General features: G+C 41.9%; 1 protein-coding gene across 10 annotated transcripts in view; it reads left to right on the forward strand.

Moving 5' to 3' along the window:
- BCAS3 (BCAS3 microtubule associated cell migration factor) overlaps nt 1–13,309 on the forward strand; it is a 1,183,153-nt gene that overhangs the window by 134,531 nt on the left and 1,035,313 nt on the right. For all 10 annotated transcript variants that reach the window (XM_044286261.1, XM_044286253.1, XM_044286262.1 and 7 more), the window contains one exon: nt 4,073–4,145. In XM_044286261.1, coding sequence (XP_044142196.1) covers nt 4,073–4,145 — 73 coding nt within the window. The remainder of the gene's footprint in view (nt 1–4,072; nt 4,146–13,309) is intronic.

Consider the following 13,309-nt stretch of genomic DNA (forward strand, 5'->3'; position numbering starts at 1 on the left):
TGGCATTCCTTTCCTTCTGCGCAATGCAGTGTGCCCGTACAGCAGTTTACGACCACCTATGGGGTGTTTCTGTAAACTACAGAATCGGGGCCATAAATATTGAGTTTTGTTTGGCTGTTAACCCTTACTTTGTAACTGGAAAACAATTATTAAAATGGAAAATCTGCCAAAAAAGTGAAATTCTGAAATTTCATCTCTATTTATAAAAATATATTAATTCTTGTGGAACACCTAAAGGGTTAACAAAGTTGGTCAAATCAGTTTTGAATACCTTGACGGGTGTAGTTTCTAAAAGGGGGTCACTTTTTTGGAGTTTCTACTCTAGGGGTGCATTAGGGGGGCTTCAAATGGGACATGGTGTAAAAAAACCAGTCCAGCAAAATCTACCTTCCAAAAACTGTATGGCATTCCTTTCCTTCTGTGCCCTGCCATCTGCCCGTACAGCAGTTTACGACCACATATGGGGTGTTTCTGTAAACTACAGAATCAGGGCCATAGATATTGAGTTTTGTTTGGCTGTTAACCCTTGCTTTGTAACTGGAAAAAATTGATTCAAATGGAAAATCTACCTAAAAAGTGAAATTTAGAAATTGTATCTCTAGTTTCTATTAGATCTTGTGGAACACCTAAAGGTTTAACAAAGTTTGTAAAATGAGTTTTGAATACCTTGAGGGGTGTAGTTTGTAAAACAGGGTCATTTTTGTGTGGTTTCTATTATGTAAGCCTCACAAAGTGATTTCAGACCTGAACTGGTCCTGAAAATGTGGATTTTCTTCTAAATTTCTAAGCCTTGTAACGTCCCCTAAAAATAAAATGGCATTCCCAAAATGATCCAAACATGAAGTGGACATATGGGGAATGTAAAATAATAAGTATTTTTGAGGTATTACTATCTATTATAAAAGTAGAGAACTTGAAATTTTGTGTAAATTTGGTGGGTTTTTTTCTAAATAAAAATGAACTTTTTTGACTCCATCCTACCCATGTCATGAAGTACAATATATGCTGAAAAAACAATCTTAAAATGGCCTGGATAAGTAAAAGCGTTTTAAAGTTATCACTGCATAAAGTGACACTGGTCAGATTTGCAAAAATTTGCCTTAAGGTGAAAATAACGGAAACCAGACAGATCCGTTATGCTTCCCATAGACTTGTATTATGAAGGATCAAAACGGAATGCCTTTATAGGCTTCCGTTTTGACTTCCGTCTTATGGATTCCGTTATAACGGAAGACAAAACCAGAATCCATAATGGTGATGTGAACCCGCCCTAAATAACATAATCCCCTCCCACAGCCACCTTCAACATACAGTCCCATGTAAATAACATCACTCCCTCCTACAGCCACCATCAACATACAGTCCCATGTAAATAAATAACATGACCCCGCCCCCATCCACCTCCAACACACAGTTCCATGTGAATAACATCCCTCCCTTCAGTCCTAACATACACTCCCAGTTAAATAACCACAACTCCCATCATTGCTCTGCCTCTCCCTTCACTTACCTCCCCTTATGTAGCAGATCTCACCACAGCTTCTTCCCCCAGGACTTATGCTCTTCACTGCCGTCCTCTCCTGCGCTGGTCGCATAATGGTGACATCATCGCAGGACCTTCTCAACCATTGCCTGTTTTTCAGGTCACATGACCTGTGATGTCATCACAGGTCCTTCAGCTCTTCCAGTGCATTAGATTTAATTGTATTGCCGTCCTGATGACGGCAATACAGTTGTATCTAGCTGGCAGGCAGGACATTCGGGGCCTGGGACAAAACATAAGGGGCCCAGGTCCCGAATATTTTAACTTAGCAACGCCCCTGGATAGATAGATAGATAGATATATGAGATAGATATAGATATGAGATAAGATATTGATAGATGATAGATAGAAGATAGATAGATAGATAGATAGATAGATATGAGAGATAGATAGATATGAAATATATGATAGACAGATAGATAATAGATAGATATGATGCTTTACACGTTGTAAAAGACTCGGGCCCCCATGAGTGGTATTGTGGTATCCCAGTTTTAATAAGCATTTACATTGCAGTGACCTAGAAAGAACTCGGCTTGAGTAATATATTTATTTCACGTTCTGATATAGGACGTGTGAATGGCTGCAGTGAGATAAAGCGCAGTGGGCATGGACCAGTAAATGAATTACATTGGAGGTCATCGGAATGAGGCTGGATGTCTTCATTGTGATTAAAGTACTCCAAGTTGATTAAATGAAAGCTTGCCTAGTAACTCGGAATTATTATGCACATTTTTTCAGATAGGTGAACCAGTGTCACCATTTTATTAAGTGGAGGGCTACATAAGGGCAGGTGGTGCATTTTTCATTACTTTAATTGTGTGATTTGTCTGGATTTTCAGCTTTTGATAAATGCTGTAGTGTTATATGACAGAATTAAAAGGATTTGGGAGTTTAAGAAAAGGACTTTGCAACAGGATTTCAACTCTTTGTATATTTGATGGATTTGGCTGGATTTTTGCTTTTTTGTTTTCAATCATTGAGCTGCATTAAACAAAGAGTGTTGAGCAGGTGTGCATATTGCCAGACACAAATACAATTCCAGATATCAAAAAAATTAATCCATCGCAACCTATGGATTATACTTTCACCCACACACGCAATTGAAGTGGATACTGACTCCATTAAGCAGAGCACGTGTCTGCAGCACAATCAGTGAGCCTGCAATTAATCTGATTCCCTCCAGCCCTTTTACTGATGAGATATTTGCAGGTGCTGCTTATGGGTGCATTCATTTTTTAAGTTGAACATGGTGTAATCATTATTTTTGTATATGTTTTAGATATTTATACACATCTTACAACCAAATAACTAATATTTGTGCAGAAATGAATGACTGAAATTGGTCATACACAGTCAGACTGTAATCTAACACGTTTTGACTTTCTCCCTCTACTCCATCATGCACATGCACTTTCAGCCAAACATGCATGTGTCCTAAGAAGAGAGAGGGAACAATGCCCCCATTCACTGCAACCTCCTTGGGAAAAAAAAAAAGTGTTTAATACTGATCACTTATCCTCAGGATAGGACATCAGTATGTGATTGGGGGTATGACGCCCGTTACCCACTGCCGATCAGCTGTTTGAAGAGGCTGCTGTGCTCTGCTGAGTACTGTGGCCTCCTTAAAGCTCACCAAGCACAGAGCAGTCTGTTTGGATAGTAGCAGTGCTTGGTATTGCAGCCCGGCTCCATTCACTTGAATGGGGCTGAGCTGTGTCTAGGCCATGTGGCTAACGAACATGACATCATTTGCCTAGGAAGAGGTCACAGCACTCTTGCTGATCAGCAGGGTATCCAGGAGTCGGACCCCCACCGATCAGATACTGATGACCTATCTTGTGGTTAGGTCATCACTATTAAACACTCGGACAACCTCTTTAAACAAACAACTGCCTAAATCTTATCTTGACCAACATCTGCTATCCAGGGAGAATCAGGAGGCCTCCATACACATTGGATGGTCAGCTGTTTCCGATGAAATGGTTTGGCCGACATGTATCTAATGTGTATGCGGAAGCTTTAACAGGTAACTAACAAAGGTGCAGGCGTGCAGCACCTTCCACTGTTGTGGAACGTACAGAGTACAGATCTCTTGTATCTTCCAAGGATGTTTTTTCCCTTGGTCAGTGGAAAGCAAGGATGCGTGAATAAACACATTAAAATCAATGGATCTGTGTGCTGCCTTTGGAGAACATGGACAGCACACACTGACATGTGATAGAGGCCTACTGTAAAATGTGCCTACTGCTGTCAGACGTTTGGGTGACTACTTGATCTCCTTGTTTCGGTCTGTAAAATCATTGGCTTCTTGCATAGAATGTGTGCCACAAGCGGTTCCTCATCCAGGATTTCTCTCGATCAGATATTCACCAGTCTCCCGCAGGAATATTCTGGATGCAGAATAATACAATGGTTGTGTTTAACATTTTGGAGGTTACATATTGTTCTGTCTAGAATAACTGTGTATACTGTACATACTGATATTTTGCTAATTTTCTAAGGGTTTTTTTTGCATTTTTTTTGTAGGTTCTTTAAAGGCTGACAGTTTTTCTGAAAAGAGACCACTACTTGGAATGTGCAAAAGTACCGGGTCTTGCAGGTAAGACCTTATTTGGTTAAAAGAGAATTGATTGAGACTAAAATATTGATATGGAGCCAATCTTTGATACCATATCATTTTTCCTTTGTTACTAGGGAGCTATGTCTGTATACAGTTTTTTTTTACAGACTTCTGTGTGTGTACAGGTATACAGATATGTCTAGTCCCATCATGTGTTGCACCATTTCTTCTTCCTCCCTCTTTTTGTTATTTAAGGTCCTGTTCACACTGTTAGTCAGATACTCCACTGGTAGTTCCTTCTGAGTTCACAACAAGAATAGAATTAAATTCTGCCAAATTCTTGCAGTCAAAACAACTGCTCCAATTAGTCAGTGGTGTGCAGATGTGAACATAGCCTTACAAGTCAAGTGCTTTGTTAAGAAGAGTGGGCAGGAGGTACGATCAGACTACGCAGGATTCTGTGGAGTGTTATAAAAATGTTATGTCATCATTTAGGCTACTTTCACACTTGTGTTCGTCGGTCCGCTCGTGAGCTCCGTTTGAAGGAGCCCACGAGCGGACCCGAACGCCTCCGTCCAGCCCTGATGCAGTCTGAATGGAGCGGATCCGCTCAGACTGCATCAGTCTGGCGGCGTTCAGCCTCCGCTCCGCTCGCCTCCGCACGGCCAGGCGGACAGCTGAACGCTGCTTGCAGCGTTCAGCTGTCCGCCTGGCCGTGCGGAGGCGAGCGGATTCGTTCAGACTTACAATGTAAGTCAATGGGAACGGATCCGCTTGAAGATGACACCATATGGCTCAATCTTCAAGCGGATCCGTCCCCCATTGACTTTACATTGAAAGTCTGAACGGATCCGCTCGGGCTACTTTCAGACTTAGAAATTTTTCTAAGTTATTAATGCAGACGGATCCGTACTGAACGGAGCCTCCGTCTGCATTAATATGATCGGATCCGTTCAGAACGGATCCGATCAAGCGCAAGTGTGAAAGTAGCCTTAGGGAATCTCAATTAATAACATACTCATGTATCATGTACTGTCATTTTGTCTGTAATGCTTATATTGTTAAGCAACCTTTGGGACTCCATAGCAAAACGTAGCGTGGGGCCAGACTGCACCATGACCACCTTCATCAACAAGTTCAGAGCATGAAAAGCGTATAATTATATTGGTCTTCCTAACGCACAGGGATAATGCAGACAATTATGTCACAGTACAGGGATACCGTACACAGGAGTGTCCCAATTCAGAAATAATGAATGCAGCAATGTCATTTGTACAGTGCTGAAGTATGAACTGATAATGTACACAGTGATGTCACAATCCTGGAATAATGCACACAGTGATGGCACAATTCAAAATTATGGCATACAGTGATGTAACCTTACAGGGAAACGTACACAGTGATGTCACAGTATAGGGATAATGTGCACAGTGATAACACAATACAGGAATTATGCACATGGGAATGTCACAGTACAGGGAAGAGGCACAAGATAATGCATCTTATACCACAGACAAATGGTCACCATCTACCCGTGACCTCACAGCATAGAAGCATAGAATTTTTTTTTTTTATCTCAGATATAAAATACTCGTGATCCCACAAGAAATTCTAAAAACAGTCATGCCAAGGGATAATGGGGCTCCATAGTTAAACATGTACATTTTCCAGGTTCCCTTTCATAGTAATCTGACTTTGTCTAGGTTGATTTGGGCACCATAGTAGGGGGTATGCCTTCTACCCTCATGGTTTTAAAGGGAGTCTGTCACTTACTTTGAGCATTTTAGACCACACATATCACATTATAGCACAGTTGCCCAACATAAAAATAGTACCTGTATTGTGTCTTTCCCACCTCCACTAACTGAAAAAAAACACTTTATAAAGATATGCAGATTAGGTCCCCCAAGTGCCCAGGGGCCGCGTTATGACTGCAAGTGCCCAGGCCCATTTATGAACCGCTCCCCTTGGAGTCCTCTGGCCCGCCCTCCTCTCCTAATTCATCCTCCTCCTCTGGCTTAGATCTCATGCGAGCACCGGTCACTGCTGGGTCGCTGCATGCGCACTGCTCTGCCCACTATGGGCAGAAGCACTGCTCTTAACAGTGTGCATGCACGGGTCTGGCGGTGACCGGCGCTCGCACAAGATCTAAGCCATAGCACGAGAATGAATTAGGTGAGGAGGGCGGGCCAGAGGACTCCAAGGGGAGCGATTATTCCGGCACATCATAGAGGGGCCTGGGCACTTGCAGCCATAATGCCGACCCTGGGCACTTGGGGGACCTAATCTGCATATCTTTATAAAGTTTTTTTTTTTTTCCAGCTTGTGGAGGTGGGAAAGACACAATACAGGTACTATTTTTATGTTGGGCAACTGTGCTATAACATTATATGAGCGGTCTAAAAAGCTCAAAGTAGCTGGCAGACTCCTTTTAAGACATAAATGGTGCTAAGACATGGATTTGGAAAGGACTGCAGTGTAATTGACAGCAATGGATTATTGTCTTGTAGCGTCTTAACGTACAGACAGAACACCAGCATTGTAAAACATCATTTACCCACAGCGGTGGGTTAAAAAGTATAGTGAATAAAGTCAGGGGCATATGCAGATCTCATAGAGCCCCATTTCAAAACTTGTATGGGCCCCCAACTTACCTAGTTCCCCGGTATGCACTGGGTAGGCAATGTGGAATGCAAAGCATTTCTGACGAATTTACTATTAAAAAATCAGCCTCCTCATCATCTACTTTATCCAACTTCTGTGTTGGAAAAAATGGATCCAGTGCTTTTTAAATTAGGCACTCTTTTTGAACACCATATTTCTCGATGTATTTACCCAGTAAACTGGCATAAATACACTGATAAATCTTCTACCTTTCACATTATATACATAAAACTGGCTACTGCAGCTACCACTGTTGGGAGCTCAATAGGGATTTATACAGTTGCCGTTGACTTCAGTGGAAGCTGTTAATCTCTTTGCTCTGAGCTTTTCTTAGTGGTGGCTGATAGAAAATGCAGTAGATGTGTGTCAGGAACAGCAGAAACAGTTCACCGCCGGGTCCCCCTTCTCCAGGATTTTTGGTAGGTATTCCAATGAATAAAGCATTTCTGCTTCTAGCCATTGAAAGCAGGAACAGCTTCTTTGTCACCAATTCCTTGATTGTAAACAAAAATTTTATTCCTTTTTGGAAGCTTTGCTGATTTGGAAAAGTATGGAGACATTATGACGATTTTCTCCTCGGAAAACTGGTAGTATTATAGTTACACAATAAGCTACAGTACATCTTTCTTCTACTTTGCCTAATTACTTTGATAAGTACCACCCCCCCCCCCCCTCCATATCCATTTAGAAGTATTTTTTTTTAGATAACATTCATCACAATAGCTGGCATTTACTGGCCTCTGAACAAACAATTATGATTTTAGATTTAAAGGGGTTGTACACCTTAGGAGGGGGGAAAGGGGCGAATTGTCAACCCTCCAGAACAGACCAGGGAAGAGAAGCATAATTACCGGTGCTGACTCCCAACTCCTTCGCTCCACAGCCTCAGCTGCTCCGCTGGGCTCTCTGGATGAAAACTTTATGTTTGACGCCGCTGCAGTGGCAACCTGTTTCCCTTGTGTCATGTGACCATTTGTGATTAGCTGCAGCAGTGTCAAACAGGAGGCTTACATACAGAGAGCCCAGTTGATCAGCTGGGGTGTCAGGAGATGGACCCCCATGATCTTATATTGATGACTAGGGATGAGCGAATCGACTTTGGATGCTTCAGCCGAAGTCGATTCACATAAAACTTCATTGTAATACAGTATTAGAATGTATTGGCTCTGATGAGCCAAAGTTATTATTATGCAAAGTTTTGAGAGACTTTGTGTAATAACTTTGCACATTTTTTATTACTGTAAAAAACCTTGGTACCGAACTCTGGTTTGGTTCCAAGGTACCACTAGGAACGGAACCAGAGTTCGGTACCAAGGTTTTTTACAGTAATAATTCCCAAAGTTATTACACAAAGTCTTGCGAGACCTCGCGAAGTAATAACTTCGGCTCATTGGAGTATCCGAAGTCTATTCGCTCATCCCTACTGATGACCTATCCTCAATATAGGAAACTGGCCAACCTTTTTAAAGCACTTTTAACTTTGCAACTGCACCGATTCAGTGCAGTTCCTGTACTCTCACAGGGTTAAGGGCCTGTGGTGATGATCTCAGTACAGGTCCTTGAGCTGTCATATACTCAGAAGTGCACTCATGCCACATTGTTTGCTCATGAGTGTAGTCTTTATTCAGGTCAGCCCCCTGACAGACCAGCTCACTGGGAATCTGCCCGGTAGGGTACGTTACCAGTCTGGACCTGGAGCTTATGAATAACTATAACTCTTTTCCAGGTCTGGGCTGTGCTGACTGTTTCTCTGCAGCCACTTAATATTAACTCATGAGTGACACACCCCTGAAATCAGTGTGTCTCTTACCACTTTATGATGCCCTCAGTGAGGTCATTATAACGTTTATGACAGGTTCTCTTTAAATAAGCTTAGAAGGCATTTTTTCATATCATGTTATTAGCTCATTATAGCAAAATTACAAAGAAAGCCCAACCTATTTGGTTTAAAGGGAACCTGTCACCACAAAATGCACCATGAAAATATATTTATATATTGAGGGCTGTTAATTTTCCCAACAAATAGACCCCTTTTCACCCGCTTCTTTGTCAGTGCAATAATCACAGTCCCTATTGTCAGATATCAAAGTCCTTATATTGGAGTTTCTTTGTGCTTGGCATCCGTATTTTAATGTTGCTACAAACAGTGACAAACCTGTGTAAGATCACTGTGTACCTGCATGGCGCAGCCTTTCTTTTCTTGTAATAAAAACTTCTGAAACAGATGACATCCATGGCTGTGCGGCACACACTTCTAGAAGCGGGTTCAGTACTGCTGGTGTGCATTAATGTGTTGCAGATCTGTTTGAAATTAGGTAAACTTTACATTTTGTTGGGTGAATGCTTGTCAGAATGTATATAATCCCAGGAGCAAATCTGATTAGATTAGAAGCAGTGTTTATTTCTAGTTTGCCAGTGAATGTTCTATTCGGGTTGTTTGCTTGTAGGATTTGTACTGAGTTTCTACCACCAAGTAACCCGATGTATTTGTGTATATATGGCCTTGCTTTATTCGGAATATTTAGATGAGTGCGCTCCTCTCTCGGCAATCTGCTCCCTTAACCTTCCTTTTGGTTGTTATTTTATTTACTCTTTATGTTCTGGAAAAAGTAACACAAATTAGGGCTTTAAAACACTGAGACGTGAAGCGAAAATGATTCATCGTATTGTTATTGTGAGAAGTTTACTTTACTGGCTTTGGGATCGTGATATTTTAAGGAAACTTGTGTCAAAACATTTTTCCATTCTTTTTGTCCTAATTTAACTTGAAATAATACAAACTATCTTCAGAGCTCCAGTATTGGACAGCTATCGGACACTATTGTGGTGATCCTCAGCACTATGTTTAGCTAGTTAGAGACCAAACTGACTTGGGACATGTTCTCACATTCAGATTCTGTCAGGATTTAGCACTTTAAATTGTAATGCATTTCAACCACTTTCAGAACGTGTGTTGATTCATAAGACTGGTGGGCCCGCATAAACTCTGCAAGGATGTATCTGAATGTCATACATTCTTACATAATATGATTGAAAGCATATATTTCAATAAGAAAAAAAGGTGTATGACTCTTAAGGCTAAATAAACAGATAAAATATATTTAGTAATGGTAAAGTGGTGTTTAGTCCTAAAAATAAATAAACTAACATAAATACAAATAATACAAGTAGATCATTCTGCTCCTTCAATAGTGGAATGATCCTCAGGATAGGTCATCGATATCAGATCAGTGGGGGTCCCACTGCCGACACCCTTCCATTCACTTCAATAGGACAGCTTTGTCCTATTCACTTGAATAGGACAGAGCCATCCTGTTGAAGTGAATGGGATGGAAGAGCTGTAAGTACACTGGCTCGCCACTACAATGTTGACAGCGAGCACATAAACAGTGCTGCGCTGCATTCTCTTCATACAGCTGATTGGCAGGGATGCCGGCAGTCTGGCCCTCGCCGAACTGATATTGATGACCAATCCTGAGTATAGGTCATCAATATAGGAAAAGTGGAGAACCCCACAAGGCTCATCATTTTCTTTTTTTGTTTTTTCATGTCTGCATTTCAAAAGCCATACCTTTTTTATTTTTCCATCTACATTACCTTATGAGTCTGTGTTTTGTGCAGTTCAAGTTGTATTTTTAATGAGACCATTTTGGGGTATATCAAGTGAATTTAATGCCTTTTAAACAAAATTGGGGGGGGGGGGGGGGGGTGACAGTATGAAAAAACAACCTGCAATTCCGCAATTGTCTTTAGGGATTCATTTTTATGGTGTTTGCTGCATGGTAATAATGACATTTTATCTTTATTCTGTGGGTCAGTGTGATTCTGGAGTAATGTATATGTGTCATGGTGGGGAGTGGGTAAAACTCCACACTGTACGATTTTAGGTTTGCGGGGAAGCAGCTAGGCCAGGATGCAGGGATCAGGGAGCAGGTCACCTCCTAAAGCGTCCCTAATCCTCGCCCTAAATCCTCACCCTGTGAGCAGACCTGGATGGTAGGATGGCTTATACCCAGGATACCTAGGACCCTGAGTCGCCTTGATAATCCCTCACATAGGAGCAGGGGAGAGACAACCTGTTCTTCCAAGACACGGAAGAGCAGGAGTCTCTGCAGACCTAACAACAAGGAAAGGAAGCCAAGTGGAACGGCAGGTAAGTATCCAGTTGCGGGGATAACCACTGAACCAAGAACCCAGGAATGGTAACTTACCTGCCATAGCTGCTTGACGGCACAACAAAAGACCACACCAAGGTAAACTGGAACCCATATAAACGTACTACAATCTAAACACCAAACGGATGCAGTACGTACTAACACACAGGAACCAGCACTCCAGCAACAGCTCACAGACTAGACTTTGTGTATATATGCCCCCCCCCCCCCCCCCCCGGGAACCATGGAGCCTCCTTCCGGGGGCACAACAAACAGGGTACGACTTGCATACATGCCAGACATAAAACACCAACTGACCAGACATGTAACAACAACAAGACGAGGCACCACACCCTAAACATAAACCCACACAAGTAAGGAAGGGGAACCTGGAGGATAGAATGGGAAGACAGTTTATGTCCAACAAGGTGGCCCTCAAGGACTGGGCAGGTTCAGTCAGGAAAGGAGCAGAGCTCCGTCACCCAACAAGGCTGGAGTACCACTGACTCCAGCCAGCCTGGAAGCCACAGGCAATATTAACCTCGTGGCCACACCCAAATCCCCACCAGCTAGATAATTAACCCCTCCGACACCAGATAGGGAAGGCCCAAAGAGAAAGGAGGAGGCACCTACAAGCGCTAACCATAACAGGTTGGCGCTGACAGCAGCATGCACGGCAACCATGTAACGGCACACACCAAAGGCCGTGACAATATGTTTTTGTTGGGTTTTCCTACTTTTAAAAAATGTAAAAGCTTTTTAAAAAAATTATTTTGTGTCATTACGTTCTGACACCCATAACTTTATTTATTTATTTTTCTGTCCACTGAGCTTTGTGAGGGCTGAGTTTTTATTGATTCCATTTTGGGATACATGCAACCATTTGATAATTTTTTATTCAATTTTCTGGGGAAATGAGGTGACCAAAAAACAACTGTTCTGGCATTAGGGATTTTTTTTCTGTAGCATTCTCCGTGTGGTTTAAATAATGGGATATTTTAATAAGATTTGACCATTATAGACATGTCAATACCAGTTATGTTTACTTTTAATATATTAGTTTTTTTTTTATATTTTTTAATCTTTATTGAACTTTTTTGTAACACTTTTAGTCCCCTTAGAGGACTTAAACCTGCAATCTTCTGAGTTCATGTACTGTAGACTGTAGTACTCCTGTATTACATGTATAATCATGCTAACAGGCAGGCTCTGGCAAGATGTATTGGCAGTCAGGACATGACAGGCCTTGGGCCCTTCAGTACTTGGCACCCCACAATGTAGTTCACAGGGTGCTGATTGGAGGACAGGGGGAACTCTCTCCCCCTGTCTAATCCCTGAAATGCAGCGGTTGCTTTGACTGCTGCATCTGAGCTGTTAAACTGCCTTATTTGTAATGATCATTGATCCTTTTCATACCATCACCCTGACATGCTATTATGGCACAGAGTGTTAAGTACCAGCGCTCTGTGATGTCATAACATGTTACAAAGCATTAAACGGTTAAACATGCTTGAAAATCTGAGCAGAGCTGATGAAAGCTGAAGAGGGAGAGCTCTGAGCAGCAGTTACCCTTTAAATGCTATCATAGTATCTGCAATACTACCTTTTGGAGCAGCGTATGACTACTTTAACCGTGAAGAACTGTTCCCTATATTGATGTCATAACATGGTTAGATTATCAGGCCAATAATTAGGAACTGCCATTTGTCCAAATTCTTCAAAGGCTTGTTTGTCAGGGAATGCAGTATGTTATGGGGCACATAAATTATTTGTCTGTCAGCAGTACAGTGCCCTACGTGAACGGAATGTGCTGCTGACTAATAATAAAATTGTAATGATCACTATAACGTAGTAACAATCATTCATCCCCATACAGAGGGGATAATTGCTGCATGAAATTGACTTGCTTCCACAGCTGAAGAATGTCTTTTGGTCTTTTGTAAAGTCCTTGAAACAGTAAATACTATACCTGTTCTTTGTATTGACCACGCATATATTTCCACAAATAAATGAGATTATCTCTAAGGTGTCTTTTTTCCTATCCCTCAAACAAATTGTCTTCTGGTGCATAAATGAACAGGCATGGCTGCCAGTCACGATAAATCCAAGATAAGTAAGTGTCAAGCAGGCAGAATAAAATCTTTAAGGCCCCTTTCACACGATCGAGTATTCCGCGCGGGTACAATGCGTGAGGCGAACGCATTGCACCTGCACTGAATCCGGACCCATTCACTCCAGTGCGGCTGTGCAGATGAGCAGTGGTTTTCACGCATCACTTGTGCTTTGCGTGAAAATCGCAGAAAGCTCTATATTGTGCGCTTTTCACGCAACGCAGGCCCCATAGAAGTGAATGGGGCTGTGTGAAAATCGCTAGCATTCGCAAGC

This window comes from Bufo gargarizans, chromosome 3 (assembly GCF_014858855.1).
Source record: "Bufo gargarizans isolate SCDJY-AF-19 chromosome 3, ASM1485885v1, whole genome shotgun sequence".
Classification (NCBI taxonomy): Eukaryota; Metazoa; Chordata; class Amphibia; order Anura; family Bufonidae; genus Bufo; species Bufo gargarizans.